This window comes from Mobula birostris, chromosome 9 (genome assembly GCF_030028105.1).
Source record: "Mobula birostris isolate sMobBir1 chromosome 9, sMobBir1.hap1, whole genome shotgun sequence".
Classification (NCBI taxonomy): Eukaryota; Metazoa; Chordata; class Chondrichthyes; order Myliobatiformes; family Myliobatidae; genus Mobula; species Mobula birostris.
In genome coordinates, this window is record NC_092378.1 from 52432763 (window position 1) to 52451260 (window position 18498).

At 43.7% G+C, this 18498-nt stretch overlaps 1 protein-coding gene across 1 annotated transcript in view; it reads right to left on the bottom strand.

Moving 5' to 3' along the window:
• Positions 1 to 12691: 12691 nt before the first annotated feature.
• The window catches only part of LOC140202406 (wee1-like protein kinase 2-A), a 30660-nt gene continuing 24853 nt past the window's right edge, over positions 12692 to 18498 (bottom strand). The window contains exons 10-11 of the mRNA XM_072267280.1: positions 16309 to 16454; positions 12692 to 12845 (exon numbers count right to left, since the gene is read on the bottom strand). Coding sequence (XP_072123381.1) covers positions 12692 to 12845; positions 16309 to 16454 — 300 coding nt within the window. The remainder of the gene's footprint in view (positions 12846 to 16308; positions 16455 to 18498) is intronic.

Below are 18498 nucleotides of genomic sequence, written 5' to 3' on the forward strand. Positions count from 1 at the left end.
CCTGCTCGCATATATCTGTACTCCTGTAACCCTCTCTCCTATGGTCCAGGGAATAAAGTCCTTACGCATTTAACCCTTTTTACAATAAGACCCTTCTCCATGCTGTATCACTAAATAAGACAAAAACTCAGGAACTCAAGTCCTGACAACATCCTTGTAAATTTTCCCTGTACAGTTCAATCTTATGGCTATCTTTCCTGTAGGTAGACGACCAGATTTGCACACAATATTCCAAATTTGGCCTCTGTCTTATACAACTTCAACATAACATCCCAATTCCTGTACTCAGAATTCTGAAGGCCATCCTTTTGCTCTTAATATTCTGTTGAAGCCCTTGGGATTCTCCTTCACCTTGAATGCTAGAGCAACCTCATTCCTTGTTTTAGCCTTCCTGATTTCCTCCTTAAGTGTTCTCTTGGACTTGGGCTCCTCAAGTGCCTTATTTGTTCCTTGCTGCCTACATCTGTTATGCATCTTAACCAGGGCCTCAACATCCCTACAAAAGTAAGATTCCCTATATCTGTTACCTTTTATTCTGATGTAAACATACAAACTCTATATTCTCAATATTTCAATTTTGAAGGCCTCCCACATACCAAGCATTCCTTTGCCCAAAAACAATCTGACCCAACCCACACCTGCCAGATCCTTTTGGGTGCCATCAAAATTGGCCTCTCTCCAATTTAGAATCTCAACCCAAGGACCAGACCTATCTAATTACCTTGAAACTAGTGGAATTATGATCTTTACATCCAGTGTTCCATTACATACACTTCTGTCACCAACCTTTTCTTGTTCCCAATAGGAAATTCAGTATCATGCTCTATTTGAGACCTCTATTTTAAGAAAACTTTACTGAACACATTTGACATACTATCCTATCCAATTCTTTTACTGTAAGTCCCAGTCAATATGCAGAATTGCCTACTCACAACCTTATTTTTCTTGCAACTGTTCTATCCCTGTCCCTGTACAGATTTGCTCCTCTAACTCCCACTGACTATTGGGTGGTCTAATATTCCATTAACATGATCATCCCTTTCTTATTCCTCAGTTCCACCCATATAGCCTCAGTTGGTGATTCTTCCAGTCTGTCCTGTCTACGCACTGCTTTAATATTTTCCTTGACTAGTAATGCCATCACTTCCCCCTTTTATCATGTCTGAAACAGCAGGAACCCCACAACATTGAGCTACCAGTCCAGCCCCTCCTGTAACCAGATCTCACTACTGGCTACAATGTCATAATTCCACATGCTGATCCATGCCCTAACCTCATCCACCTTTCCTACAATACTCCTTGCATTGAAATATATACTCCTCAGAACATTATTCCCACTATGCTCAACCTTTCAGCTCTTATGTTTGTATGTAAGCTTAACACCTTCCCCCATAACCACTCCACCATTGCACTGCAACTCTAGTAACACTCCCTTCCCCCTTCCAAGAGCAGCACTAGCAAAGTTTCCTGCAATTCGGATGCAAACCACCCATTTGTACAGATTCCACCTTCCCTGGTAGAGAGCCCAATGATTCAAAAAATTCCGAAGCCCTCCTCCCTTTCCTCACCCACCCATTAAACTGCTGCATTATCTTCCCATTTCTTGCCTCACTACCATATGATGCATGTAGCAATCCTGAGACCACCACCCTGGAAGTCCTGTTCTTAATAACTTAGCACCCAATAACCATTTGGCTCCTGAATTAGCCAGAGGGTACCCTTCACTGGCTGCCTATCCTCTTTCCCTCTACTGACGGTCACCCAGTTACCTGTATCCTGCACCTAAGGTATAACTACTTCCCTACATTTCCTGTCAAACAACCCCATAGTCTCCTGAATGATCTGGAGTTCAACCACATCCTTAATGCAGTCTGTAAGAAGCTGCAGTTAGATACATTTTTTGTAGATGTCATCATCAAGGACACTGGAGGTCCATCTTCCCACAAGAGGAGCATTCCCCTGTCCTGTCATTCCCACTGCTCCATGCAATAAAGAAACTTAACCAGAAGCTTACCTTAGCCTCTTGAGCCACAGCTTCATATTCCCTACTCAGAACACTGCCAGACTAAATTTAATTATCTTAATAGACCGGCCTCAGATAGTCAGGCAATGGGGAGGAGGGGCTGGTGGAATAGCAGAAGAGTAATGCTTTGTACCAATCCATTGATACAAGCCTATTGACCATGAGGAAGATAATTTATACAGTGGGTTGTAGAACACTGCTATTCTCTACCTTTGGTGAACTGGAAGCCAGTGGTCACTTCATTAAGCACATCTGGTTAATGCCAATATCTATCAGTCAATCATGTAGCAGCAACTCGATGCACAAAACAGACATGGTCAAGAGATTGTTGTTCAGACCAAACTCCAACTGACTGACTGTGGAATGGTTGTTGGTGCCAGACAGGGTAGTTTGAGTATCTCAGAAACTACCGGTTTCTTGGATTTAAAAAAGTCTATAGGCAAGGGTTCCCATCCTGGGATCCACAGACCCCTCAGTTAATGGTAAGCCTGAAGAGAATGGCCAGACTGTTTCAAGCTGACAATAACTCACAACTGTGGTGCACAGAGGAGCATCTCTGAATGAATGAGTCTTGATGTGGATAGGCTACAGCAGCAGAAGACCACACTGGGTTTCACTCCTGTACCTAATAAAGTGGCCACTGAGTATTTCAGGGCAGAGAAATTTAATGGATTGGGGGGGGGGTGTTGATTAAAGGGTAAAATAGTTGCAAGTAAGCCACGAATGAAATGGCACAGGGGTACAATGGTGGATGTTTTCTCCTCCACCCTCAGAACAGACCAAAAATTCACTGTCCCTACCCAGTGGTTCACTTCCACCATTAAGGAGTCTAGCTACCCATCATAACTCTGTCCAAAGGGATTAGGAAGAATTGGAAGTTGCTGTAGTTCCCTGTTGCTGAACAACGTGGGAAGTATTTCAGCCTGTCATGATTTTGCCAGTGTTTAATATTTCCATTCCCTTCCTCACTTAGAAAGGCAAAACCATACCCTATCCAATAGGCTCGACTGATGCTGTAAGAGTTTAACACATTTGTTTCCGGTTCCTCTCCAGGTAAGTCCTTTACTGCAAAGCATCTAAGAACTTGAGATCTGAAGTTTTCTCCTGACTTGTACAAGTGACATCATTGCCCCTGGCTTGAGTCATCTTGACCTCCCACAGATCACAAAATTGTTTCCAGCCATTAGACAGCTTACATGCTGTAGTAAAACTAGGTAAGTGACCACAAGACCTAGGAGCAGAACTGGGCTATTCTGCCCACTGAATCTGCTTCAGCATTCGATCATGGTTGATATTTTATCCTTCTCAACCCCATTCTCCTGCCTTCTCCCTGTATCTTTGACACCATTAATCAAGAAGCTATCAACCTCTGCTTTAAATATAACAGTGTCTTGGCCTCCACAGCCATCTGTGGCAATGAATTCCAGATTCACCACCGGCTGGCTAAGGTAATTTCTCATCTGTTCCAAAGAGATGTCCTTGTATAACTGAGGCTGTGGCCCCAGTCCAAGGCTCAATATTAGAATCATCCTTTGTGTCCACTCTATTTAGGCCTTTCAATATTTGATAGGTTTCAAACGAGATTCCTCTTTCTCCCCCGCCCTCCCCCCCACCAACTTCATTCTTCAAAACTCCAACAAGTGTAAGCCTTAAGATATCAAATACTCTTGCTATTTTAACTCTTTCCTTCCTGGGATAATTCTTGTAAATTGCTGGACCCTCTCCAAAACCAACATATCCTTTCTTAGATACAGGTTTCAAAACTGTTCACAATACTCCAAGTACAATCTGACCAATGCCATAAAAGCCTCAGCATTACATCCTTGCTTTTCTAGTTTAGTCCTCTCAAAATAAATGCTACCATTGTATTTGCCTTCACCATTGACTGAACCTATAAGTGAAGTTTAATCTTTGCACTTCCAGTTTCTTAATTCACTCCTTTATTCCTGCTGCCAAAATGCATGGCCATACACTTCCCTAGACTACATTTCATCTCCTACTTTGCCAATTTGTCAAGTCCTACAAATGCCCAGCTTTCCCAACACTACCATCCCTCCACCTATCTTTGTATTGGCCACAAAGCCATCAATCCTACTAACGTAACACAAAGTATCAGACCCTACACTGACCCCTGCAGAACACCACTAGTCACCGGCCACTGACCAGAAAAGGTCCCCTTTGTTCAGAATTAGATTTAATAGCACTGGCATATGTCATGAAATTTGCTGTCTTTGTGGCAGTAATACAATGCAATACACAATAGAAAAAATATGAATTAAAGTAAACATTAAATTTAATTAGTGCAAAAATAGAAATAAAAAGCAGTGAAGTAGTGTTTATGGGTTCAATGTCCATTCATAAATCGGAAGGTTAGAAGCTGCCCTGAATCATTCAATCTGTGCCTTCATGCTTCTGTACCTCCTTCCTGCAATGAGAACAAGGTATGAGCTGGGTGATGGGTGTCCTTAATGATGGATGCCACCTTTTTATGGCTTCTTGAAGAGGTCCAAGATATTACCCATGATTGAGCTGACTAAGTTCACAACTCTGCAGCTTATTTCCATCCTGTGCAATAGCCTCCCCCAGCCAGTTAGAATGTTCTCCACAGTACATCTGTAGAAATTTACAAACATCTTTGGGGAGATCATACCAGACCTCCTCAACCTCCTAATGAAAAATAGCTGCTGTCATACCTTCTTTGGAGCTGCAGCAATATATTGGGTCCAGGTTAGATCCTCAGAGATATTGACACCCAGGAATTTGAAATTGCTCACTCTTTCCACTTCTGACCCCTCTGAGGACTGGTTGTGTTACCTCACCTTACTCTGTCTGAAGTCTACAATCAGTTCTTTGGTCCAACTGACGTTGAGTAAGTCTGTTGCTGCAACACCACTCAACTAGCTGGTATATTTTGCTCCTGTACGCCCTCTTATCACCATCTTAAATTCTACCAACAATAGTTGATTCATCAGCAAATTTATAGATCAGTTGAACTGTGCTTGCCCACACAGTCATGGGTGTAGAGTCGAGCAGTGGGCCAAGCACACATCCCTGAGGTGCACCAGTGTCGATTGTCAGTGAGGTGGAGATGATCTTTCAGATCCGCACAGATTGTGGTCATCTGGTCAGGAAGTGGAGGATCCAGTGCAGGGGGAGGAACAGAGGTCCAGGTTCTGAAGCTTTTCAATCAGAACTAAGATTGATTCTGTTGACCACTGAGCTGTAGTCAATATACAGCATTCTGACATGGGTATTACTATTGTCCAGGTAATCCAAGGCCACATGAAGAGCCAATGAGATTGCCTCCACCTTAGACCTTTTGTGGCACAAAGTAAATTGCAGAGGATCGAGATTTTTGCTGAGACAGGAGTTAATTCTAGTCATAATCAACCTCTCAAAGCACTACATCACCATAGATGTAAGTGTGACTGAACGATAATCATTAAGGCAGTTCACCCTGCTCTTCTTGGGCATTGGTATAAGTGTTGTCCTTTTGAAGCAGGTGGGAGCTTCCAACTGTAGCAGTGAGAGGTGGAAGACGTCTTTGAACATCCTCCAGTTGGCTGGCATGGGTTTTCAGAGCCCTACCAGGAACCCACCAGGCCCTGTCACCTTGAAAGGGTCCACCCACTTGAAAGACAGTCTGACATCAGCTTCTGTGACAGATGATAGAAGCCGATGCTGCAGGGATCCACATAGCTGTAGTTTCATTCTCCCTTTCAAGGTAAGCATAAAAGGTATTGAGTTCATCTGGGAGTGAAGCAACACAGCCATTCATGATGTTAGGTTTCTTTGTTGGAAGTAATGGCCTACAACCCCTGACAGAGTTGATGTGCAGACAATTCTGCCTCCAATCTCATTCGGATTTGTTCCTTTGCTCGAGGTAGCCCTCCACAAGTCGTACCTGGTCTTCTTGTACCGACCTGGATTGCCAGACTTGAATGCCACAGATCTAGCCCTCAGCAGACTACGAACCTCCTGGTTCATCCACAGCTCTTGATTTCAGCAAGTTCCTGCAGGCACACACTCATCCATGCAGATTTTAATGAAGTCAGTGACAGCTGTGGCGTACTCATTCAGACTTGAAGATAAATCCCTGGATACAGTCATCCAATCTTCTATCAATGTATCATAGGCTCTAATTTTGTTTAGCAACATGTGCAGCACCTTGTCAAAGCTCTGAAAAATCAAGCAAACAACATCCACTACCTCTCCTTTATCTACCCTGCCTGTTATTTCCTCAAAGAATTCCAATGGATTTGTCAGGTGAAGTTTCTGAGGAAACTATGCTGACTTCAGATTATTTGATCATGTGCCTCCAAGTACCCCAAAACTTCATCCTTAATAATGGACCCCATCTTCTTACTAATTACTGACATCAGGCTAACCAGCCTATAATTTCCTGTTGTGCCTCCCACATTTCTTAAAGCGTGGTGATATTTTCAAGTTTTTTTAATCCTCCAGAACCATTCTTGAAATATCCACACTTTTATTTCCACAATCTCTTCTGCCTCTTTCTGAACCACAAGGTAGTCCACCGGCTGTAGCTGACTTACCTACCTTCAGACCTTGCATCTTCCCAAGCACCTCCTCATTTATAGCAACTACACACACTTGTACCCCAATACTCTTGAACACTGGTGTCTTCCACAAAGACCAATGAAAAATACTTGCTCAGTCTTGTTTTCCCATCACTGCCTCTCCAGTACCATTTTCCAGTAGTCCAATATCCACACCTCTTTTTCAGATATAAAGAGCAAAAGAAAGTTTTGTCCCAGTTGAGAATATTCACTACAGGCCTGTGTAGTTTTCCCATGAATGTGCCTAGTCTACCTAGCTTTATTGCCCAAAACTCACTGTTCTCACACACATGGTTAACACTACACTTCTACAAGTTCCCCAAATGCATTTATGAACTTTCCATCTTCACATCAACTACCTTAGAATGAGGGATTCCCAGCCACATTTCTGCATTTTGATATTTACTCCATAAAGCCTACAGCACATTGCATGCTGTTGGCCTACAATGTGCCAGCTTTAACACTTCTCCAAGAGCAATCTAACCCTTCCCTCCTGCAGACCCCTTTTTTTTTTAAAAAATCCATATGCCCAAGAGTTTCTTAAATGCCCCCAATGTATCTGCTTCTACCACCACCCCAGCAAGGCATTTCACATACCCACCACTAAAATTCTTAATTCTAATATTCTCTCTCCTCCTCCCCCCCCCCCCCCACCAATACTTTATTCCAATCATTAATTAATAAGCATCCATTAGTCTCATGAGACCATGGATTTGCACCTTGGAAGGTTTCCAGGGTGCAGGTCTGGACAAGGAATGGAAGACTGGCAGTTGCCCAGGCTGTAAGTCTCCCCTCTCCACACTACCAATGTTGTCCAAAGGAAGGGCACTAGAGCCAATACAGCTTGGCACCAGTGTCATCACAGAGCAATGTGTGGTTAAGTGCCTTGCTCAAGGACAACACGCTGCCTCAGCTGAGGCTCGAACTAGCGACCTTCAGATCACTAGACTGACGCCTTAACCACATGCCAAAATTACACCCTCCAACCTGGGAAAAGTCTCTTCCTAGCCAGTTGATCCATGCCTCATCATCTTTACCAAGACCTCTCATCCTCCTTTGTTCCAAAGAGAAAAGCCCTAGCTCACTCAACCATTAAATTTTGTGAGCTCTTAATCCCAGCAGTGAAATTAAGGAATCTGAGCACCCTTTAATGCAATGGTGATTGATGAGACATCTCTGGTAAGGGATTAGGCAGATGTGTCAAAGCCACCAATGTGCTGAATCAATACTTTAGCACTACTGATTGATACCATCCTTGAGATAGCCATCTCTAATGGTCCTGCAGCTTAAATAATTTATTATACATGTCACCTTATACTACCTGAGTTCTTGACATTTACAGTAAATACAAAGAAACAATGAAAAAATGCACACAGACCAAGTAATATGGAAGAGACATCTTACAAGCACAAATAATTTGGGCCAGGATTTGTTGTGTGTCCGGGAGTGTTTCTTGAATCAACGTGGGCAGTCTGAAGACAGGGATCAATACTGGACTTGATGTTGGGTAATGAGCCTGGCCAGGTGATTGACTGTTCAGTGGATGAGTAGTTTAGGGAACAGTGACCAAATAAAAACTTTCAGGATAGTTTTAGATGAGAGGTATGGTCCTCACAGGAGTGTTAAATTGGTGTAGGGCAAATTATAAGGGCATTTGGCAGGAACTAAGAGTTAATTGGGAACACTTTCTCTGGCAAGTCTATGTCAGACTATGTGGAGGGTGTTTAAAAATCAATTGCACAGATTACAGGATAGGAATGGAAGATAAGCCAATCTTGGATGTCCAGAGAGGTGATGAATTTAGTTAAGATAAAGGAATGTAAAGCTTTGGAAGTTGGGATCAAATGGAGCTTGTGAGAATTATAAGCAAGCCAGAAAGGAACTGAAGCCAGGAGGGGCCATGAGAAGTCCACAGTGAGGAGGATCAAGGCGAATCCCAAGGTGTGCATGCATATCAAAATAAAAGAACAAGACAACTAGGGGGAGGGTAGGACCACAAAAAAAGGGGGAACATTTGCTTGGATGCAGGGAATGCAAGCAAGATTCTTGAGTATTTTTACTTCAGTATTTATCATGTAAAAGGACCTGAAGGATCAGTGCTGAGTGTGTGAATTTGTTAGGGCATTTAGAGGTCATGGAGGAGGTTTGAGTTTCCTAATGAATATTAAGGTGGATAAGTACACAGGGGCCCCAATGGGATTTACCCTGTGTTATTGAAGGAGGCAAGGGAGATGATTGCTGGGGTCTTAGCCAAGGTGAGGGGCTGATATACCTATATTTAAGAGGGGAGCAGGGGAAGATCCTGTAAACTATAGCTAGTGAGTCTCAAGCTAGTTCTAGGAAAATTGCTGGAGAAAAGTTCTTCAGGATAGGACAATACATGAACCTTTGGAAACCCATGGCCTAATTAGATTATGAGAACACTCAGTCTTTTATTGTCATTTAGAAATGTGTACATGCGTTAAGAAATGATACAATGTTTCTCCAGAGTGATATCACAGAAAACAGGACAAACCAAAGACCAACACTGACAGAACCACATGATTACTTTTGTATAACAGTTACAGCAGTGCAAAGCAATACCATAATTTGATGAAGAACAAACCATGGGCACAGTAAAAAAGTCTCAAAGTCCCCAAATCAATCAACTCCCAAGTCCCCGATACAGGCGGCAAAAGGGAGAAACTCCCTGCCATAAACCTCCCAGCACCATCAACTTGCTGATGCCTTGGAAGCAGCCGACACCGAGCCCATCCGTCTGAAAACTTCGAGCCTCCAACCAGCCCCTCTGATACAGCCTCCTAAGTGCCTTCGACCTTACCCCAGCTGCTGAAACAAGCAAAGCTGAGGATTCAGGCCTTCTGCTCTGGAGATTCTGGTTACCACACAGTAGCAGTGGTAACGAAGCAGGCATTTCAGAAGTTTCTCCAGACATTCCTCTGCACTGTCACATCTGTCTCCATCAGATCAGAATTGTGCATGGTCCCCTACTTAACAGATTACAGATATCATTCACTGGAGAGGCTGCGCACTGTGCTGTCGTGCTGCTTTCTTCTCCTCCTCCATCATAGGGAGAGCTACCATGGCTTTGTGGGGGGCAAGTTGTGTCTTACCAACCTGATTGTGTTTTTTGACAAGGCAGGAAGGGAGATTGATGAAGGTAGAGTAGTGCATGTTGCCTACATGGATTTTAGCAAGGCATTTGACAAAGTCCCTCATTGGAGGGTAATCCAGAAGATCAAGATACATGAGTCCACAGCAAAATTGACTGTTTGGATTTAGAACTGGCTTTGCACATAGAAGACAGTAGTGGTCAAAGGGATTTGTGTGAGCTTGAGGTTAGTAATTAATGGTGTTCTGCAGGGATCTGTGCCAGGAGCTCTGCTGTTTGATGTATATGAATGACCTGGAAGATATGGATGGGTGGGTTAGCAAGTTTGTGGATGGTGTAGAAGACTGGCAAAGAATATAGCACATTATAGATCAGTTGCAGATATGGGCAGAGTAATGGCAGATGGAGTTAAACCAGCAAGACCCTTAAGTGTTGTTAAGCAGAGAGATCTTGTGGTCCACATTCATAACTCTTTGAAAGTAGCTGCACAGGTCAATCAGTTGTTGAGTCTAATGTGATGTGCGCTTTTATTAGTCAAGGCATCAAGTTCAAAAGGCTATGTTGCAACTTTATAGAATTCTGGTTAGGCCACATCTGGAGTATTACATGCAGTTCTGGCTGCTCCACTACAGGAAGGATGTTGAGGCTTTGGAGATGGTGCAGTAGGGGGTTTACCAGGATGCTATCTGGTTGTGCTATCCTGAGGCTGGATAAACTTGGGATGTTTTTTCTGGTGCAGTAGAAGCTGAGGAGTGATCAGATAGTTTATATTATGAGAAGCACAGACAGAGTGGAGTGTGCATCTGTTTACCAGGGTTGAAATGTTTAATACCAGAAGGCATGCACTAAGGGTGGGAGGGTAGGTTCAAGGGGAATGTGAGGGGTAATTTAATTAGACAAACTCAAGTTGTGGATCTCTGGAATGTGCTGCCTAGTACAGTGGCAGAGGTAAACACATTAGAGACTTTTAAGAGACACTTGTGTAAGGGGGTTTCATCTTTTATGTTACTGTGTAGGCTAATTAAAATGGCTTCTTTGTTATGTTCTACTTGGGAATGCTTCTTTATGTTAAACACAAAGTTCTTGTGCTGGCAGTTTGTTTTGGATTATCTACTGATAAGAGGACAAATGAACAAATTGGGTTAGTTGTTATGCCTGTGGGGTGGCTGTAAGAGCTGGTATGCACAGGGTTTTGGGGGCAGAAGGTGGGACACACACAAAAACACACATGGGCAACCAGGTGCTGTGAGTCCACTAACAGGGCCAGACCCCGAGGAGGGCGTTCAGCAGGGAGGAGACGGACTCATGTGGAGCATCTGGTCCACCACCATTGTTGGTCCCAAGCAGCCAGTTGAGGTGGTCTGGGGAGGGGGTCGCAGGGTGAAGGGTCCTGAGCTCCAACTGTTTGTGCACAAAGATTGAACTTTGATAAGTGTGGCACCTTTTATTTTCCTTTTGTTTTATTCTCTATTAATTTTTTCCCAGTAATATCTATGAACTGTAAGTCATCTAATTGTATCTGGTGTACTGTCTGTTATTTGGGTGGGATGGAGTACATCACAGCATCCACACAAACTATTACCCACTCTGGCAGGGGCGAGGGCTGTTTTCCTAGACGACAGCAAGCCGAGCAACCCTGAGGGTGGCCGGGGGTGGGGGGGGGGTACACTTGGATAGGCACATGAATATGAGGAAGATGGAGGGACACAGTCAGTACAGGCAGGTGGGATTAGTTTTTGATCCACTGGTTTAACAATAATGTGGGCTGAGGAGCCTGTTCCCCTGCTGGATTGTTCTAATAAACAGAACATCAATGAATCAACTCTGGCTTCCAGCCAGATACAGGTATTGATTATAATCAACATTGATGACAAACTACTCCATCTTCATTAGGAAAGATAGAGTTTGTTATCAAAATGTCAATTATAATTGATATCTGTACCTGCTGGAAGCCAGAGAAGAGTTTATTCATCATCAGTTTTAAAGAAAATGACTATTTGAGTGAATCCATGGATGGTGAAATTAGTTGAATTTTGGGATGAGTTATCTCTGCCAATTCAGGAGCCTGATTTTGTGGGGGGGGGGGGGGGGAGGCATCCACAAATGTTCCTGAACCTGGTGATGTGGGGCCCTGAGGCCTCTGCACCTCCTTCCCAATGGGAACAGCAAGGGAACATGGCCTGGATGGAGGGCTGTAGCCACCTTTGTCTACATACAAACAGGAGAACCCAGAACCCCAGCTGCAACCCCAGCAGGCCCCACTGCAGGCAGATAGGTGAACTGCTCTAGCCATTTCCTGGAGTCAAAGATGGAACTGAAAAAAAGCACTATATGAAAATTAAAACTTTAATTGACATTGAATTCTCTAATTCAGTCCATTAAAATTAAATAGATAAAAACATTTTCCAACAGCAGTTAGCTCAGGGGAAATTTTCCCCAACTTAATATACTCACTGAACAGAGGTTGAGTGTCCTTTTAAAACAGCTCAGACCTGCTATACTCTTCTGATACTGAAAAGTCCCACAAGGTGACAAACACTTGCAAGCAAACTCAGATCAAGCCTGCACCCAATCAATGGACATTCATAGTGGAGCAGATCATTGTCAACAGGTCTAATGCCTCCTCTACCCTCCAGGGCAAGGTCCAAGAAGTGACCTGCTGCAGGCAAAGGGTTAAGTAGCTCCATCTGCCCAATGGTGTGCACCTTGACACAGCCACCTCTGGCAGATTAGAAACAAGGATTTAAAAGCAATATTTACAGAGAAAGCACTGAATTTAAAATAGTATCACTGCACAACAGCTGTGCATGGTATTCAGAGTCCAGTAAGGAGCAAGCTGAGATCTTCTAAAGTAGTCATGGGTTTTAGACCCACCTTCAGCTGGGCAGGTTAACCAAGTGGAAACCAGTGAAGGATATCCAAGACAAGGTTGCTGCTGTTTTCTGTAGTTTTCATCTTGACCAGACAGAATGGCCGTCAGTATCCACCACAGTTGAAGCTTATTGAGCGGCTGCTTCTTCCCCCTACCATCCTTTGACTGTTCTCTGGGAGGACCGGTCTCTTCCCTGCATGCAGTGGTTTAACCCCAGACTGCAGGAAGCCCTGAGAGAGTCTTGCCTTCATCAATTCCCTAAATGCAGTGGGGGGAGAAAAGCAGAACTAAGCCTGAGAAACAGTGAGGAAAATGCAGCACCTTGTGTATTCAGTCAAATACTGAAGACATCTATATTATGAAAGCAGGATATATCCAAGAACCAAGGAATTGAGCATAGGGCCACCACACCCGACCCTTCAACCAGCATCGAAAAGTTGTGGGCATTGTGTTTGGTTCTGGTTGACTCAGGAAGCAGAGGAGATTTACCAGGATTAGAAAGCAAGTCCTATGAAGGTAAACTAGGGCTCATCTCCTTTGATGGAGAGAAGAGGTGACTTTATAGAGCTGTACAAGATAGAGGCATAGATAGTGGATAGCTAGAGACTATCCTGAGGGCAATAAGGTGATTAGAAGACAGTATTTATTTAAAAAAAGCTTGCCTCTGATAATCTCCTGTACAGTGGTCAGTTCATGGAATACACTGCTCAGGGTGGTTGGTGGTAGAGGCAGATAGATACATCAGGGGCTCTTAAACAGCTCTTGGAAAGGCACATGGATGATAGGAGAAAAAAGGACTATGTTGAAGGGAAAGTTACACTGATCTTAGATTAGGTTAAAGGAGTCAGCACAGCAGGTTGAAGGGCCTCAACTGCTATACTATTCAAGTTAAATTGTCCTTCAATCACACAAATACATCCAAATGAAAGTGACTCTCCAGGGCCAAGGTGCAAAACTGTTGCACACAGCATTAACAGTATTATCACACAAGATGCAGTAAAATATAGTCATACACAAATAAAGTACAAAACCCTGAGACCTGTTGGAGCAGTCTGCAGTCAAACAATGTAGCTTGTCTTCTGCTGAGTGAACACCAGGAGGCACTGACTCCAGCCATCTCAGACTTCTAGAGCAAGTGTTATAATCAAGCTGGAGGACAATTCCAGGAAAGCATTTTCCAAACCCGACCAAAGACAATTCCCATTGTCCTTTTCCCCCCCACAATCTATTAGGCTGTATCAGGGGTTAACCACAGTAATAACTGCTCCAGCTGCCCAAGCTGAGCCCATGCAGGAGGTCTGAGAGCTCAATATCAGCAGTTCTAACAAGCAGAGACTGACACAAACATTAGAGCACTGTACATCAGTGAACTTCCTCTACAATTTTCACTACCCAAGAGGGGGTTAACTGCAACTTAAGACCACAAGACATAGGAGCAGAATTAGGCCATCTGGCCCATTGAGTCTGCTCTGCTAATCAATCATGGCTGATTTTTCTATATTCTCCTCAACCCCACCCAGTTCTGGCCTTCTCCCCGTAACCTTTGATACCATGTCCAGTCAAGAACCTATCAATCTTGGCCTTAAATACACCCAACAAACTGGCCTCCAAAGCTGCACATTCACCACCCTTTGGCTAAAGAAATTTCTCCACATCTGTTTTGAAGGCCCCCCCCCCCCCCAACCCCATGCCCTCTTGTCCTAGACTCTCCCACTATGGAAAAACATCTTTTCCCCATCTACTGTCTAAGCCTTTCAACATTTGAAATATTTTAATGAGATCCACTAAGTACAGACCCAGAGCCATCAAATGTTCCTCGTATGATAACTGTTTCATTGCTGGAATCGTCCTTATGAACCTCCTCTGGGCCTTCTCCAATGCCAGCACATCTTTTCTAAGATGAGGGGCCCAAAACTGTTCAAAATACTCAGTGAAGTCTCACCAGCACCTTATAAAGTCTCAGCATCACATCCCTGATCTTATATTCTAGACCTCTTGAAATGCACACTAATATTGCATTTGCCTTCATCATCAGCTCAACCTGCAAGTTAAACTCCCAAGTCCCTTGCATCTCAGATTTTTGGATTTTCTCCCCATTTAGAAAATAGTCTGCACATTACTGCTTCTACTAAAGTGCATGACCATGCATTTTCCAATTTCCATATTTCATTTGCCACTTTCTTACCCATTCTAAGTCTTTCTGCATGACCTGCCCCTCTACCAATCTTAGTATCATCTGCAAACTTACCAATAAAGCCATCTATTCCATCATCTTGATCCTAGTTCTGAGTGGAGTGGTTTATACAAGGCCACAGACCTGTGCCCACTGGCCTTAACAGCTGGAAACATCCACCTCACCTGGATCAGCCACAAGATCAGGATATAGGAGCAGAATTAGGCCATTCAGCCCATCAAGTCTGATCTCCCCCCCCCCCCCAAATATACCTGGGCTATTGAACAGTCCCCTGATTAATGAAGGCCAACACACCATACACCTTAACAACCCTATCCTGTGCAGCAGCTTTGAGATATCTATGGATGCACAGCCAAGATCCCCATTCCTCCACACCAAGAATCCTGCCATTAACCCCATATTCTGCCTCCAAAGGTCACACTTCTGGATTGAACTCCACCTGCCACTTCTCAGCTGGGCTCTGCATCCAGTCAATATCCCATTGTAATCTTTTATACTATTCCCAACATCAACCTTTATCATCTGCAGACTTACTAACCCACTCTGCCACTTCCTCATCCAAGTCATTAAAAATTACAAATAAAGATCCCAGAACCAATCCCTATAGATCACTGGTCTCTGACCTCCAGGTAGAATACTCTCCATTAACAACCATCCTACCTTCTGTAGGCAAGCCAATTCTGAATCCACACAACCAAGTTCCCTAGATCCCACACATCCTGACTTTGACTGAGCCTACCATAGGGAACCCTGTTGAATGTCTTACTAAAATCCATATACACCACATCCACTGCTCCACCTGTAATGTGCTTCATCCTCAATTCAATCATGCTAGTGAGGCATGACCTGCCCTGCAAAGCCATGCTATCCCTAATTAAAAGTATGTTTCTCCAAATACTCAAATCTTGTCTAAGAATCTTCTCCAATAAATTTGCCTGCCATTGAACTTTAACTCACTGGTCTACAATTCCCAGGGTAATTCCACTCAATTTATTGAACAATTACCATCCCCCAACCTTCTGGTACTACTGTGGCCAGAGTGTATGCAAAGATAATCACAAAAAGCCACACCAATCCCATCCCTCACTTACCATAGCAACCTGGAATATGGAGTGTCTGGCCCAAGAGATTTAACTATCCCAATGTTTTTAAATATAAAGAGTTCCAGCACATTCTCTTTCTTAATGTTCACATGTCCTTGCATACCAGCCTATTTTACACCATCCTCACAAACATCAAGGTACTCACTGCTAAATGAGGCAAAGTATTAAGGACCCGTTTCCTCTTCTGTTTCCCCAAGTGTTCTCATTTCTAAAAATCAGATGGGCAGCTTAAATGAGTTCAAGGAGAAAGAGGAAGGAGCATGTTATATGGTGAAGTAGGAGTCATGAGGATGCTGAGGTATAGCAGAAGCCTGATGGCCCAAATGGTCTTGTGTTATGAGGTGCAAGAGGAGAGTCAACTCTAGGCTCTCACCTACACTGACACTCACTCATCTGAAGTTACTGAAACTTTCAAGTCCAATACCTCTCCAACATTGCTGTCCGGAAACGTTCCACATTGAGCTCTTTCCGGAGCTGTGACGCCACCTTGCTGGAATTCCTCCGGAGAACAGGGTGCCGGGTGAGGGCAGCGGAAGAGGGTCGCTCCATGGGATCTGGGTTGATCAGTTGCTGCTTTGGGAAAGAACACCCATTAGGACACAGGTGGAAGGAGATTAACATTCATACAGCTGTTGAAAGTTAAAAATCTTATATTAATAACTAAAATTACAACTCTAATTTAGTGTACTGTCTTCTGTCCATCCAGTTACAGGTTGTAAACTCAGCCAACTCCATGGGCACAAATCTTCCAAAGACTGCCTCAAGAAGGCATACAGTCAGCACTACAGCACTGAAACAGGCCCTTCAGCCCATCTAGTCCATGCCAAACTATTCTACTAGTCCCATTGACATGCATTATAAACCTCTACGTACCCATCCACATTTCTCTTAAGTGGAGAAATCAAACCTGCATTGACCACTTCCACTGGCAACTTCACCAATCTGAGTGAAGTTCCCCCTTAGATACATCATTCACCCTCAACCCATATCCTCCTGAGCTAGTCTCACCCAACCTCAGTGGAAGGGCCTACTTGCATTTACCCCATCAAGGCCCCTCAATTTTGCATACCTCTATTCCCTGGAGCAAAGGAGAGTGTGGGGACATTAGATAAAGTCCTAATCTATTCAATCTTTCCCTATAACATCCATCAAGAATCCTCAACATCAGGGGCATACCCTCTTCTCATTACTACCAGAGGTAGAGGAACCTAAAGATACACTCAACATTTTAGGAAATCTTCCCCTGATCTGTCCATGAACACACCCAGCATTTCTAGTCAGAGATTTAAACTAATATCAATTTTAAGAGTACAAAGAGCCAATTGATAAGCCACAGACAGAAGGGAACAGGAATTCTGCAGATGCTGGAAATTCAAGCAACACAAAGTTGCTGGTGAATGCAGCAGGCCAGGCAGCATCTCTAGGAAGAGGTACAGTCGACGTTTCAGGCCGAGACCCGAGAAGGCCGAGAAGGGTCTCGGCCTGAAACGTCAACTGTACCTCTTCCTAGAGATGCCGCCTGGCCTGCTGCATTCACCAGCAACTTTGATGTGCGTTGACAGAAGGGAACACTCACTTCCCATTCTATTCATAGGGCTACACTAAATATACTATTAATATCTCCATCTACACCTCAGTAACAAAACAGCTCCTTACAATTGCCCTCAGTTTCAGGGAAAAGGAAGTGTTAGGCAACTAGTGGAATTTGTTTGAGGACACAAGGGTGGATAAAGGGAAACTGGTAGATGTGGTCTATTTAATTCCCATTCAAAAGGATGGCACGTGGAAGGTTACTGTCAATAGGGCATGTCAGCATGATGGTGGCCTAGACCAAAAAACTGGCTTATTTACAGATGTTATCTATAGGTAGAACAGTGCAGTACAAGCCCTTCAGCCCACAATGTTGTGCTAACCTTTTAACCTACTCCATGATCAATCCAACCCTCCCCTCAAACAGCAATTTTTTTTTTTTTTTTTTTTTTTAAATATATAAAAATCCATGTGCCTCCAAGAGCCCCTCTAATATCCCTTGACCACTAACCTGGAAGTGCATTCCATGAACCTACCACTAAAGAAACTTGCCTGACATTCCTCCCACCACTGTTTTCCTTCAATCACCAAGATTATGCCCCCCCCCCCACCAGAAATACAACAGTGATGTTGCAGCTCAGCTAATCGCAGTCTATGAATGACCTGAAGAAACAGAGCATTGTGGTTAAACTTGGCACTAGAGGCAGCTGTGTTAGCAAGTTTGAGGACAAAACTGAAGATAGCTGGTCAAGCTGTTCAATGTAAGGCAAGGAGTCTGAGCTCATCCACACTGGTAGACTTTGCTTCAGTGAAACTGTACATGTTAAGGGATCTGGGCACTTCAGTGTTTGAAACAAAGTGCTATCATGCATATACAGCAAGTAATTTAGGAAATGAACACCACGGACAGTTAACCTTCTTGCTAAAGGCAGGAGTTTTGACACCCAATTAGAGAGAAAGGTACACAAGGCTATATGAATGTGGAGACTGACTGGAAGGGTGATCACATACTCCAAATATTTGAACTGCAGGAGTGAAAAGGTTTGAGAGTAGAATGGTGGTGCCAATCACCACCCTACAGTGG